This window comes from Diachasmimorpha longicaudata, chromosome 18, assembly GCF_034640455.1.
Source record: "Diachasmimorpha longicaudata isolate KC_UGA_2023 chromosome 18, iyDiaLong2, whole genome shotgun sequence".
Classification (NCBI taxonomy): domain Eukaryota; kingdom Metazoa; phylum Arthropoda; class Insecta; order Hymenoptera; family Braconidae; genus Diachasmimorpha; species Diachasmimorpha longicaudata.
Genome location: NC_087242.1, coordinates 521,162 through 535,476, shown reverse-complemented (window position 1 = coordinate 535,476; position 14,315 = coordinate 521,162). Strand labels below are relative to the sequence as shown.

At 39.6% G+C, this 14,315-nt stretch overlaps 3 protein-coding genes across 3 annotated transcripts in view; 1 reads left to right on the top strand and 2 right to left on the bottom strand.

Annotated features, from left to right (window-relative positions):
- Positions 1-11,165, bottom strand: part of LOC135170877 (putative tyramine receptor 2) — a 75,363-nt gene extending 64,198 nt beyond the window's left edge. The window contains exon 1 of the mRNA XM_064137023.1: positions 10,379-11,165. Coding sequence (XP_063993093.1) covers positions 10,379-11,165 — 787 coding nt within the window. The remainder of the gene's footprint in view (positions 1-10,378) is intronic.
- Positions 1-14,315, top strand: part of LOC135170878 (uncharacterized) — a 371,576-nt gene that overhangs the window by 230,672 nt on the left and 126,589 nt on the right. The gene's annotated exons all lie outside the window — the stretch shown is intronic.
- LOC135170883 (uncharacterized) lies at positions 11,208-13,170 on the bottom strand. The gene is made up of 2 exons (XM_064137040.1): positions 11,994-13,170; positions 11,208-11,905 (listed from the first exon to the last, which is right to left on the bottom strand). The coding sequence occupies exons 1-2, from the start codon at positions 12,262-12,264 to the stop codon at positions 11,208-11,210; spliced, it is 969 nt and encodes a 322-aa protein (XP_063993110.1). The 5' UTR covers positions 12,265-13,170.

Sequence of the window (14,315 nt, the reverse complement as noted above, 5' to 3'; positions counted from 1 at the left end):
AGAGAAATTCCCAAGGCCAACGACAATTAAGCAGGTACAAAGTTTTTTGGGATTAACCGGATATTTTCGGGAATTCATGCCGCAGTATGCTATTGTTGCTCGTCCATTAACGCAGTTATTGAGAAAAGATGTTAAATTCGAATTCGGAGCTCAACAAGAAGAAGCTTTTCAAGCTTTAAAAAATATGATGGTATCAAATCCAGTGTTAAAGCTCTATCAAGTTGGCGCGGACACAGAACTACACACTGACGCGTGTAAAATTGGGCTAGGAGCAATTTTGCTTCAGAAAAACGCGGAAGATGGGATGTTGCATCCAATTTATTATGCTAGTTAGCGATGCAGTCCAGCAGAGGAAAAGTACACGAGTTACGAGCAAGAGGTACTCGCGATTGTTAAAGCGTTAAAAAAGTTCAGAGTCTATTTGATAGATACCCATGTGAAGATTGTCACTGATTGTCAAGCGTTTGCGTTAACTATGAAAAAGAAAGAATTAAATTTACGCGTGTCTCATTGGTCTATTTTGATTGAACAGTTCTCTCATACAATTGTGCATAGACCAGGTACAGCTATGCGTCACGTGGATGCTTTAAGCCGAAACCCAGTAGAAGTGTTATCAATGCAGGTAGGCCGAAGCTGTTTGTTGGAGAAAATTATTATCGCGCAAAAGGAAGATGTAGAATTAGAGAAGATTTACGATGCTGTAGCAAAAGATAAAAAAAACGAATTTACTGTAAACAAAAGAGGTGTACTGTATCGAGAAACCGAAGGAGCTCAATTGTTAGTTGTTCCGAAAGCGATGCAATATGACGTCATCAAACAAGCGCATGAACGAGGTCATTTTAGCTGGAGAAAAACCGAGTATATGTTAAAACAAGATTTTTGGTTTCCATACATGCGTCAAAAGATTCAAAAGTCAATTGAGAATTGCGTACAGTGTATTCTAGCCGAGAAAAAACAGGGGAAAAATGACGGTTGGCTAAATTCCATTGATAAGGGTTCGATACCATTAGACACATTCCATATTGACCATCTCGGTCCAATGCCTTCGACAAAGAAGTCGTATAACCATATTTTTGCGGTGGTTGATGCGTTTACAAAATTTGTGTGGCTATATTCCACAAAGTCAACGACAGCTGAAGAAGTAATTACGCGGTTAAAGAGACAGGCGTTCGTTTTTGGTAATCCAAGACGTATTGTTAGCGATCGAGGCTCAGCGTTTACCTCGAATGCGTTTAAGGAATATTGCGCAGAAAAAAATATTGAACATGTGTTAATCACGATAGGAGTACCACGAGGAAATGGACAAATTGAGCGAATTAATCGCATTATCATCCCGATGTTGACTAAGTTGTCATTGTCAAATCCGATGGAGTGGCACAAGTATGTTGATGTTGTGCAACAACAGCTCAACGCTTCATACAGCCGAAGTATTAAACAAACACCATTTGAATTAATGATTGGCGCAAAGATGAAGCTGAAAGACGATCCAGAGCTTAAGAAATTAATTGAAGACGAATTCATTGAAGTTTTTGAAAATAAACGATCGGAAGCAAGAGAAAATGCGAAAAACAACGTTCTGCAGATTCAGCAAGAAAACAAGCGAAATTATAACCGTAAACGAAAGGAAGCAATACAATATAAAGTGGGAGACATTGTTGCAATACAACGCACACAATTTGGTGGAGGACTCTAGCTTTATCCGAAGTTCCTTGGTCCTTATAAAGTAACAACTGTATTGAGAAACGACAGGTATTTAGTGGAGAAAATTGGCGATCATGAAGGTGCCAACAGCACGAGCTCATCAGCAGACCATATGAAGTTTTGGTCTCAGGCAACCAACTACGATTTTGCCATTGAAGATGAAGTAAACAACTTTGAAGATGATGACTAGGTGAAGTATCGAGGACGATACTTGGAGCAGGATGGCAGGATGTGGGATGACTGATTTATGGTGTGAAATGAGTGAAAGGGTAAACGCAGGTATGAGTGAGATGAGAGAATGTCGCCACAAAATGTAAACCTAGACGGTAATTTTCCAACTATTTTTAAAGATTTGAATGTTTATGTGAATGTATCGGATGTCTGTTGCGTAGTAGGGAATAAAGCACCATTGTTAGATTGAGTGGAACAAGGGAAGTGATTTTGGGAATGAGTGTGACGTGTGAGGTATGCCTTTTTGTGTTTATGTGTGTCGTATGAGTGGAATGAGTGTGAAAGAGAACACAGTGTGACAGAGTGAGAAAGAGAAATACAATAAATAAATGTGTATGGATGGTGCGAAAGGACGACTTATGGGTCAGTCCGAGCATGAAGTTTGAGCAGTGAAGATCGTAGATTATACCCTATGTATTTTTATTCATTTTTTTTAATAAATATTTTAAGTCTAATTGAGATAATTACTGTCCCCTGTACCCTGATCCTACACAAATATCCAAGATTGTCGTGGGGTATTGTACGTCGAAGATCATCGCGAGCCATGACATAAATTTCCTCGAAATTTACGCGTATGCGATGATAAAGATCCTCCGTGGCAGGCATTCTATTGTATTCCATATAATTCATAGCAACGCCTGTAATTGATCGTACTATCGATTCCTTATATTCCTTGAGAGGCAATGTCTCCAAGAAATCCAGCCACTGATTAATCCACGCAGCCTTGTTTTTCAATGTAATGATGCTCTGTCCCAACATCATTATGGGAGTCTGATTTGCATCATCATTGCGAACAAAGGTCACGCAGGGATTTTCAAAAATACGGTGGAATTTCACGTTTATGGCCCCAAATTCCTTTGCAGGTACATTGTGGTTGATCTTTGGGTGAAACTTCTCAGGGTCAAAGTAGTCGGTTAAGGCATCCAAATCGTTGAAAAAAAGGGTCCATTCTTCTCGTGTCATTGACAATATGGCGCGTTTCGGGCGTACGCCCATAAATTGCACAACCGGGACGAATTGACCGAAACACGTAACTTTTAAGCCGACACGAATTTGTTTTGTCTCTGATCTATTCAAAGATATAACTTGAGACAATACCACATTCTGTTCAGCATCACTGAATCCCTTTTGGTTGGTACTTTCCATGTTGAAAAAATGAATGGATGAAATGGGACGACTGAATAAAATCCACCGCGAGCACCCGCGTTTTATAGCGCTACGTATGAGAGTGGAGGGGACAGAATCCCCCACTATGCACATGATAAACCTATAACCGTCACACATTATCCCCCACCGCAGGGAGTTCTGCGGCGGCGGCGTCACACATGCGCCCCACTTTCGCGGTTTTTGTATGTTGCGCGGTACCCCCACTCTTACCATGGAACCTTCCTATACCGATTTTTTTTGTTAAATCGAGTGACGCGTTTGTTGTCATTCGTTAAAAGGCATTGCAATAGTAAAAATGTCTAAAAACTTTGAAACTTACGGTTTAGAGTCCCTTAAAAAATATCTCGCGGATCGCAAATCATATGAGGGACGACAAAAGCCTCAATTTCGCCAGAAAAGGGTACGCGTATGTGTTGATAAATATACAGATGATGATTACCTAGACAGTGAAGCTAGTGATGACATGTGTATTCCAGCAAAAGCGCGGAAAATCGCGATAGGGCCAGGATTGGAATGCGAAGTGGAAGATTTCCTTGTTGATCCTTCTTGCGTATGTAAATATAAATTCCTTGGTGAGACATGGAATAAAATCCATAGCAGATATCGCAGGGATAAATTACACTCTCAAGATGAGAGCATAGACATGTGTACGACATTTAAAGTATGTTACAATGAATCACCTGCAGAATCTAATAGAGAAATCGAATCAAATTTTCAAATGAGATATAATCCTCCATCACTGAGAAGCATTGCAATCGCGAATTTATTAAATGAAAGGAAATATGCGAAAAATATAAAAACTTTGGCTGTGGTTACTAAACCAATTGTGCATAATAGTGATGTTTTATTATATAAAATGTCGAAGTCAAATGGTTTTTTCGACTGCATAGAACACACAAGATTATGCAAAGCAGGCGTGGGGGAAAAACTCTATTGGTACCACTTTTTTAGGGTGTGTGAGGAAGAATATTATCTCCCTGCGGGGGAGGAGACATTGGTCTACAAGAAAGGAAATGGACCAATCATTGACCTTTCCTTTCAATAGCCAACAAATGCAAAACAAGTGGGGGGGCGAAAAAAAGGAAAACTCGAGCATCCTTCCTCATCAGCTATTCAAAGCACCCCCCACCAAGGCCAAATTTTCAAAAAAGTGAGGAAAACTTAGCCCCTCCTCTAAACTAGGGATGCATCAAGGAACACAGTGAGATCATTTTACTGCATTTGCGTTTTTTACGTCAAAATGACATCAAGTCAAGTGAACTCATCTCAAAAGTCCAGTTATCAACCAGGTTATCAGCCTGGAACTTTTAAACCTAAAAAAAAATCTAAATATTGCGGAATCAACGCGAATAAAAATGGAATTAAGATAATTAGTGATCGGGTAGTGAAATAGAACAGTGATGAGAGAAAATCAATTGAAAAAATAGTGAAAAAAGTGAAACTCCAACGACATGAGATTTCCAAGAAAGGTCCTGTCATAAATATTGACTCTGACCTTCAAATGGTTGAAAAGAAGACGAAAAACTCAACCAGACGATTGGACCATAAATCACCCGGTAGCACTCAAAGTGACTCTAAAATCCTGAAAGTCAATAATAAAAAAACAAGTGAAATCGTGCAAGTGAGTACAGAGGAAAAAAAGTTGCGGATTAATATGCTAGAAAAAGATCTTAATGTGTTCAATCAAGTGAACTATATTGATAAGAAAAAGGATCTGAAAAAAATACAGGCTCGCGAAAAACGTTTAAAACTCGCGGAAAAAAAGAAGGCCGACTTTATCGCCCGCGAAAAACGTCGCGAACTAGCTAAGGAAAAACAAAGACAATTTAGAGCTCGCGAATCAGAAAAAAATCGATCCAAGGACCACACATCGAAGGATATCATCCCTGAGACCATGATGGAATTGGATTCATCGATCGAAATCATTCCCAGCACTCCATCAGTCATCAATTTAATCCTGGAACGCGAGGGTCAAGATGCTCAGCATGGATCATTGAATTTCGCGGCCTCAACCCCTACAAGTAAATATTTAATCAATCAATCATAGGAATTTTTAGATTAGATTGATTTAAGCTAATCTTGTATTATTTTTTTGTTTCAGAACCGCGAAAAACTATCGAGGAAATTGAGGCAGTTCTAGTCGCGTTGGGTACGAATCTAGAACAAAGGAATCGCGAGGACGATTACGAAGGGCGATGGGCTCCAACGCAGCGCCAAAAAGAGCTTGATCAAATTGCGATGCAATTGGATCAAAGCGGGGATGATGATGATGAAGGATTGGTCATCCAGAGTCTTGATTTCACCCCGTTATCACCCAGTAACCGTTCGGCTTAAAAATATATTAAACATTTTTGTATTTTTTTGGATAGCTGAAATAAAAGTCATACATTTTATTGCATTACCTGTGAGTCTTGACTTTTTTTTATTGCTAGGCAAGACCCAATATTCCCTCTCCTGTCCCCAGCCCTTTTTTTTTCTCGTAGAAGCTAGGAGAAATTTCTCTCGCTTCTTCTTCGTCGGCGTCCTGTAGGCTTTCGTTTATTGTCTCTTTCCTTCTCGTTGTTTAGAGGGTTTAGAGAACAACTTTGACTTTTTCCTCGTCTTTCCCACATTTATCCTTTGTCATCTCCCTCTAACTTACGGGTTCGTGGGTTGAGGGCGAATAGTGGGGCAAAAGTTATATAAACCGTGAGGTTCCACTACTCGCCCTCTTTCACCATCGTCATCCGGAGGACTCCAGTGTCCAGTTTTAGTGTGTTTTTTTTGTGTTTTTCGTTTTTATTAAAAATTTGTTTTAAAATGGTGAAAGTCGCCTGTCAAGGAGCGTGCCATGAGCACTTTGCCCTCGAGGTAAGTTTTTTCTATATTTTTGCATGTTTTTCATTGTGCGGTTTTTCGCGGTTTTGGATTCCCTGTAATTTCGCGTCCACGGCTCATTTTAGTGTTTTTTTTTTTTTTTTTTTTTAATTGAGCGTTTTTATATTGTTTTAATATGTTCTCGTCGCGGAGTATCCGTTTCGCGTTTTTTTTTCTTTTTTTAAATTTAGAATCCGTATATTTTCCTTGTTGTTTTAGTTTTTGATTTTTCGTTTTTTTTAGTTTTTAAATTCATTTTGTTTCTTGTAGTTTTGATTTTTTTTTCCATTTCCGTTTATTTTAGGTTTTTTTTAAACTCATTTTGTCTGTAATTCATTGTTTTTTTTTATTTTCCAGATGCGAGCCATCCGGAGGGAGCGGGCCTACCTGAGGGAGGCCAATGCGTGGCTGCGCTGGGAGGACGCAGACGGTGCAACCCTGGATGGCGAAAATATTTTCGCCATCAACGATCTGCACGCCAGGGCCGCGAAATGGCTCGCGGATACAGAGGACGAGGCCTACATGGTGAGTTTTGTCTCTCTCTCTCTCTCTCTCTCTCACTCTCTAACCCTCTTTACTCCCTTCCTGTCATTCCCATCAGTCCTCATTTTTCTATTTATAGATATATAGATATATATAGATATATGTGTTTTTTGCAGAGCGGAGACCGTTGGGAGGGAGGTGTCGGGGCAGACACCCCGAGAGCGCGTTGGGTCCGCGCTCTGAGGCGCGAAGCGCGGGCGCTGGAGGCCGAGCGCGAGCAGGTGCTCGCCCTATACGACGTCGAGGATGCCTGGGCCCTCAGGATCCTCTTCGGGGAGGAGCCCCACCAAGCCGACCTGACGGAGGAGGACTGGTCCCTGGAGCAGTGGGAATGAGACCCCTGCCCCCGCCCTAATCTTAGATTTAAAAAAAAATGTATCTTAGGATTAAGGTTTTTTTGAATAAAAAAAAATTTTAAATAAATATTTTCGGTTATATTTATTTATTCAAGTCCCTTAGCTTATTTCCCTTAGTTTTAAATTAGAAAATAGGTTTAGAAAAACAAAATTAGAAAAAAAATAAATAAAAGAGACGAAATATTTTATTATTAAAAAAAAAAAATGAATAAAAATCTGTATTTTAGGTTTAAGTTTTTAAAATAAAATTTTTTTGTTAAAAATAAATATTTTCTTACTCGATTCATTTATTTTCCTTTAGTTTTAACATTTAATATTAGAAAAAAAAACAATATTTAGTTTTAAAAATAATGTATTTTAGATGTAATTTTATTATTATTATTAAGGACGGACATTGTAGTTTAGTTTTAAGTTTTTTTAAATAAAAATTTTTTGAAATAAATATTTGATGTTGTCCTTCCTTTTAAGTATTTACTTCCTTAATTTTCAAATTATTATTAGATAGGAATTGGGATGGGGAAAAATTTGAAGCGAGTCTTTTTTCATTTTTATTTATATATTTATTTATTTTTTTCCATGAATTACATTTTTCTTACAGCCAATTTCCATTTTCGCGGGCCGCGGATTTTTGAAACTTCGTATTTCAATTCGAAATACGAACGGCTAAAACCCGCCAGTCAAAGCTGACGGTGGCGCCCCCCTTAGAATCGGTAACCCCTCACAGAAACTTAGATTCCCAGAATTCCACAGTGTCGGTAAAAACGTAGGGGAGCTTCCTGACACCAGGAGGCTCTGCGCAAATGTAATCACTGTAGGGCCCATTTTTTAAATAATGAATATCTAGTGAACAAATAAAATTAAAAATATGGAAGTTGGATATCAATTATCAACAAACGATTCCCTATCCATTGATAATAACTATTCGACTCTACAAATAAATATTGATCGAGTGTCGGGATAACCCCTACTCTTTAAATTGTTTAATTAATTATTAAATAATGAAGACCTACAAACGTTTTTCGTGCGTAACAATATTATACAAAACTACTACAATCAATCTAAATGCATAAAATACTTAATTTATAAATAAACAGTGCGCACCAACTAGCGGCGGTTAAATCGCGGTTTTTTGAAACCATAGGGCAGAGTCGCAAAACCATCAAGCCGCCGTTTTGGGCCTGTCGCACGTACGATCTTACTCTCAGGTTTCGTGATGACGTCATGATACACTGTTCGCCGAATACCCTGATAGCCGATCTGGTAAGGATCTGCTTTATCGACAACGAGCGCGCGAATCGAGTCGTAATGAATTTGTTTACGCGATTCATAATTCAGTCTAACCCCTTTTATTTTACTAACTTCCGCGATACTGCCGTCCGGTTTTTTTACGCGATAAGTGCAAAATTAAGGCCCCCAGAGACAAAAGAAGTAATGAAACTTCCTTCTCCGTAGCCCTCTACCTCGTCGGTCAAATCCCCTAGAAAATTCCCTAGCGGTAATTCATTTGATCCATCGCTAACGTAAATGAGCCGAATCTGTATCATAATATAAAACACGTTCTTGTTGTTTTTCTAGATAAGAAAATGACTTTAGACGCGCGTGAGCGGTTGTATAAGCCGCAATAACGACATTAGCCTTAGTGGACATTTCCGCGGCTTCGTTTAAATGTTTCCAGAACATGAAGAGAGTATCGTTATCGACAGGAACAAGTCCTGTTACTTCAATTTCATGATTAAACATTATATTTGCAAATTCCTCGTGTGTTCGAATAATAGCTTTTTTTGTCAAGTTTTCCCTCTCCCCAAATTTACCCCAGAGACAGTTTAAACAAAGTTTTGCTACCACTCTTAATCCGGCATTCTTTTGAATTTTATCCTTGTCAAGTTTTATACCTTCTCGCGTCTCATATTCAGCAATATATCTATTCTTTTATTCATCATCTACACACTCAGCAGGCCAATCCGAAGCCTCTTGTTTTATCTTCAAAAAAGTGTTAATGTATTCGGCAAATAATCCACCTGTTTGCGTCACAGGATTATAACGCGTAGTTCTCTTATACTCCCAAAGCTCGCTGATTTCTAATATTTTATACCCCATTTCTACGGCTTTACGAAGTTCTGGAGCGACCCAAGTTCCCAAAAATTCGCGATCAGCAGGATCATCATGGCGGCAATTGTCCTGTACAAGATCATCGCAGCATGATCGACAGAGAGGGAACAGTAACTTTCCATGGGCTTTGACTGCAAAAACAGGGTGAAATAATTGACGAGGGGGTAAAACGCGACATTTCACGAGACCTTCTATCCGCGAAATATTGTTATTAGGGCATATAAGCTGGCAATCACGCTCCACATGGACAGTGGGATGTCCAATCGGGAAAATCCCTGTCTTTAAAACGTATGGGTATAACGAACAAACGTCAACATAGCGAATTTTTTCATTATCTTTTACATCATAATGTGTTACGTTATTTCCTGTTCGTCCCCCGAAAAATGCATCACATGGATCCAGGGCTATAAACATCTGCTGATCCACGTTTTCTACAAAATTCGCCAACGCACGATCTGTCTTTTTTTGACGAATATAATCGCATTCCCACATTTCAACGACTTCATAACCCAAGTGTCGCAATTCCCGTGTAATAGCCCCTGTTCTCTCATATCGACTCTCTAGTGTATCCTTGTGACTTAACTCTTTATCTCTATTGAATTTGAAACACCGTGGGCATCCGTGCCAATAACATCCGTGGAACTGATAGGCATATTTCTTATTATTATTCGCGGTATCCTCCCAAAAACCATCTAGACGCAGGCCGGATGATGTTCTGTGCTCACGAGTTCGTCCGGCATGTATTATTCGATGATTCTCGCAATGTTCGCACCACAAGAGCCATTCAATTGCGATTTTCGACTGCGCTTTCCCTAACCGATATCCTCCCTGAGGTATAATGCCTATCTGCTTGCCTTTTAAGAAATTTGTTTGAAAAATACGCATGCATGTAGAAGCAATCGTTACACACTCTGTAAAAGGACAGACATTTCCAGCATTCATAATCAGTTTTCGAAATTCAACACAGGCTCGTCTCAAAATTGTAACATCAAGTCTGCAATATGGAAGAATTTCTTCACGAAAATCAAATTCATAATTTTCTTCGACGCGGTCATTATACCACGATAAGAATTTTTCACGATCTTGTACACCCATAGTGTCAGCACCGTAATATTTTCTATCAGGTATAGGCCCTACGTAGTTTTGATTGTCTTTTGTATTGAAAAAATGTGGAAAATAGCCTTTTGCTATATTCCCCAATCCAAAAGCTTTCGGTAGACTTGCAAGAGCCATGTGAAAAGGGTTTACACTATCTATAAATTTATTATCCCCAAAATCCATCAAGATAATGTTTGTTCCGTTAATTATCGCTTTAATTTGGCTGTTAATGCTTTTCATGACGTCTCTCAAAACGAATTGTGAATCATAGCCTTTCGCGTTATGTGCAATACAAACTACTTTTTTATACGTCTTACCCATCGACGTGATGTAATCAACAAATCCTCGCACAGGATCCTCACCATCGAAAACATTTTCCTGATGTTTACAAACGCCACAGGGATTTCCGTGATTATCGTTGGCGTTCACAATGGCATCGTCGTTCATATCTGCACAACGATCACACACAGTCTGTGCAACACAAAGATTAGGAACGTGTACGTTGACGTCAGTAGTTCCTTGTAGAAGCTCATCCTGTCTGGTTTCAACGTCGTAGAAAACAAACGCCACGCGTTTCAAAGTCAATTTTTTCTTGCTCTTTAAGGTGGGCATATAGCAGAGATAAGAAATATCTTCGTCCTTTTGACATACGTGGCAATAATATTTATGACATACATGATTCTGAGTTTTGCGATGATCAATTTTCGTATTACATTGTCCACACAATTTTATGTAGCCACAGACGGTGGGGATATTTCCGCTGAAAGATCCTGGCTTCTTATGTTGATCGAAGCACAATTGGCCGTGAAACTCTCGATTACAATCGTCACACACTATTTTATCAACAATCGTAGAGTCACAGGGAGGATTCTTCAAACACCTATGACAAGTCTTATCACAAACATGTCCTTGCGTAGTGTAAGGTTTGTTACAATGCTCGCAATAATACTTCACGCCAAAGAATGAAGGTAAATTTTTGATTGGCTCATAGTGGTTCTCTTCTGGATAATACACAATCGCTAAGGTATATCGGACGGCCATCTTTCTGCTAATCAATTCAGATGTACCATCGTAGAGTACAGGGCGATCTTTTCCGTTTCTCATGAGGGAATAAACCTTGATAAGGCATCCTTCTTCAGCCAAGTATCACAGATATTGACCAACTTCCTGTAGGCCACAGCCCTCGTCAGGAGCAATGACTCCTGCCCTTTGAGTTAGTCTTTTGGCCTCCTCACGTTGCATTCTTCCCTTGCATTGCCGGATGGCCTGCCATACCTCGTGGATCTGGCCCTTATCCGCTCTGGTTTTCAATTTTTCTGCATGTGCTTTGGCCACAACAAGTGATCGGGCTAGGCACAAGCCATCCTCATTCGAAATATGAAGGATACATTTTTTACTAAGCCCTCTTTTCATGTCGTTTTCAAGAAAACCTTGACCTACCGGGGCTTCAGCCACGTGAAGTTTGATCCAAAACGTATCGGCACATCCGAAACCGTTTGCGCTCTGCGCGATAAAGCTGACAAGATTCCATAGATCTTGAAACTCATATCCGTTGATCGCACGTGGACTTATCCAGGCATTGTCTCTTTGCATATTTGCAAAATTGAATGTAAGGCACATTCGATTCATACCACGTCCTCCAGCCTCAATAATTTCATTATAGACATCACGAAAAGCTTCTTCAACCCAGTCGGCAGGGTCACGACTTTCAGGTAAAGGGTTGATTGCAAACTCCATCACATGTGTGTCGAGTTTGAAACGTGGAAGTCTCTGACGTGATCGTCGTATTGTCCTTAAGGCCGGCAATAGATTTTCAATCTCTTCTTCGCGGCCATTTTGTTGATCTGAAATTGGGTTTAGTATTTTTCAATAAAAAAATATGCCTAAAATTTTTTCTCGGTATTATAAAAAGGTATGAAGCTAGATACTTACCATTCTCCTGATCTAGTGAATCTAGATTAAACTCTTCAACAGCTTCCAAAGCCTTAGGGTCACTCACAACATTTTCACCACCACCACATTGAATATCAAAGAGCGCAGAATTAAAATTTTCGAATAAATCTCCATCAAAATTATTTTCAATGGCAAAATCACCGAATAACTCAAGATCAAAATTATTTATCCAATCAAAATCGCCCTGTGGAGGTGTAGTATTTTCTTCGGACGAGTCACTGGGCCCCGCTAAATCGTTTGGGTCCGACATTGTGAATGTCCCTTGGACGACTGCAGTTAGTGCGAGAAAATTCGGGCTATATTGGGAAAAGTCAGGGGTTTTACTGTTGGCGCCACAGGGGGGCTACTGCACTTCTTCGCCTTTTTTACCTGCCCCCGCCTACGCGCATTGTCCTTGTCCTAGTCATAGGCAAGCCCACTTGACCCCAATACAGGTGCATTACGTCACGCCCCTCTCTAGCATTTTCAAATCCATATTTTCGGATATCGTAAAATTGTATAAAATGATGAGATTTTAGGCATGATTAATCAGAAGGCAATATGGACACGAGGTGGAAACATCCCTTTACTGCAATGATTTGTGGTCCCACGGGTTGTGGAAAAACATTTTTTGTTAAAAGGTTTTTGAAGGAAATTAAGCAAATGTGCGATACACAAATTGAAAAAGTGATCTTTTATTACGCTGAGTGGCAGAATGGATATTCGGATTATGATAATAATTTTGTCGAATTTCGTGAAGGCCTACCAAGATCTGGAGATTTTGATGATAATAAGCCAAAATTGGTTGTCGTGGACGATTTAATGCGGGAATCTTCGAATGGTGCAATAGTTGATTTATTTACAAAAGGAAGCCATCATAAAAATCTCAGTGTAATCTTTCTATCTCAAAATTTATTCCACCAAGGAAAAGGACAGAGAGACATTTCATTGAATACAAATTACATCGTCGTATTTAAAAATCCCAGAGATCGTGCACAAATTGCCCATTTGGCTCGTCAAATATATCCAGAAGATCCAAAATTTCTGCAAGAAGCCTATTTTGATGCAACGTCGGCAGCTCATGGCTATTTGTTGTTAGATTTGAAACAATCGACTCCTGAAAACTGTAGGTTTCGAACCAATGTATTCCCCAGTGATCCCCATCATTATGTTTATATTCCGCGCAAGGATCGCAATATAAATGGAGGAGGGGCATCACGGAGTGTACCAGTCGTTCATGTGTGATGGCAACGAGAAGTCGTTCTGAAAGCGGCTCTGTTCGCAAGTCGCTTGGAGAAAAGAATACAGCCTTATTACACGCTCTCATCTACGCACCACCCAGGCTACGCCGGGTAATAATACAACACGCTAATAAAGATTTAATTCGCTGCATTTGCGAGTGTGCTTTAAATTTGTTACACGGAAATATTCCTTTGAAAAATTGTGAGAAATCAAAACTGTGCAAACATAAAAAACTACTGAGAAAACTCGCCGATAAAAAACAAAGTTTAAGTAGCCAGAAAAAAATCATTAATCAGAAAGGTGGTTCAATTTTACCGATGCTATTGGGTCCTCTGATAAGCGCACTTATCTCAGCCATTGTATAAGGATGGAACATGCACGTAAAATGATTCTTGTACCAGAGGACAGTGTGGAGCGTCTAAAAAAAAAAATTCCTCACATGTTGATGCTCACCATGTTTTAACTGAATTGGCTAAAGAAATTCAGCCATCAGCCCAAACTCTAGGCACTGTTACAAGTAGATTAGATACCCAGCTATTGGAAATTTTAAATTCGAAAAGCCCTAGAGACGATCATGAAAAATGGAAGCTGTATAACGACGTTCTGAGGCGATATTCGTTTTATACAGAACAGAGTAAAACGCCGGTGTTAGAAACGGAGACCCCCGTCGAAACTGAAACCACTGAACGATATGATCCAAAAGCTATTGTTGCTACTGTACCTAAAGTATATCAGCGAAAAGCCGCTGGTATACTAGAATACATTGACGCCATTGATACTGCTAACAAACTCAAATGGAATTCACAAGGACAAGTGACTTTGGATGGACAGACATTTCCTGGTGTTAATATTGTGGATCTCATACAAGATGTTGTCAGAGCACGGAAAACATATTCAGCTAAAGGATGGGAACATTTTGCCGTTTATCTCCAAAGCCTGAACACCCCTCGGGAGTTTCTGGGTAATCCCAAGTTTCATCAGCCTCCACCAGCATTGCCAGACATTAGGAATCGAAGAGAACCTGAAATTGCAGAGGACGAGAGTTCTGTAGACGAAGGTAGAAGAAGGAAAAGCTATAGA

What these genes read in the sequence shown, in the direction of transcription:
- LOC135170883 (XM_064137040.1), bottom strand. Translation starts at nt 12,264, where the DNA reads ATGTCGGACCCAAACGATTTAGCGGGGCCCAGTGACTCGTCCGAAGAA. An exon ending in TTCACTAGATCAGGAGAATG is followed by an intron (nt 11,906 to 11,993) that starts GTAAGTATCTAG and finishes ACCCAATTTCAG; the next exon opens with ATCAACAAAATGGCCGCGAA.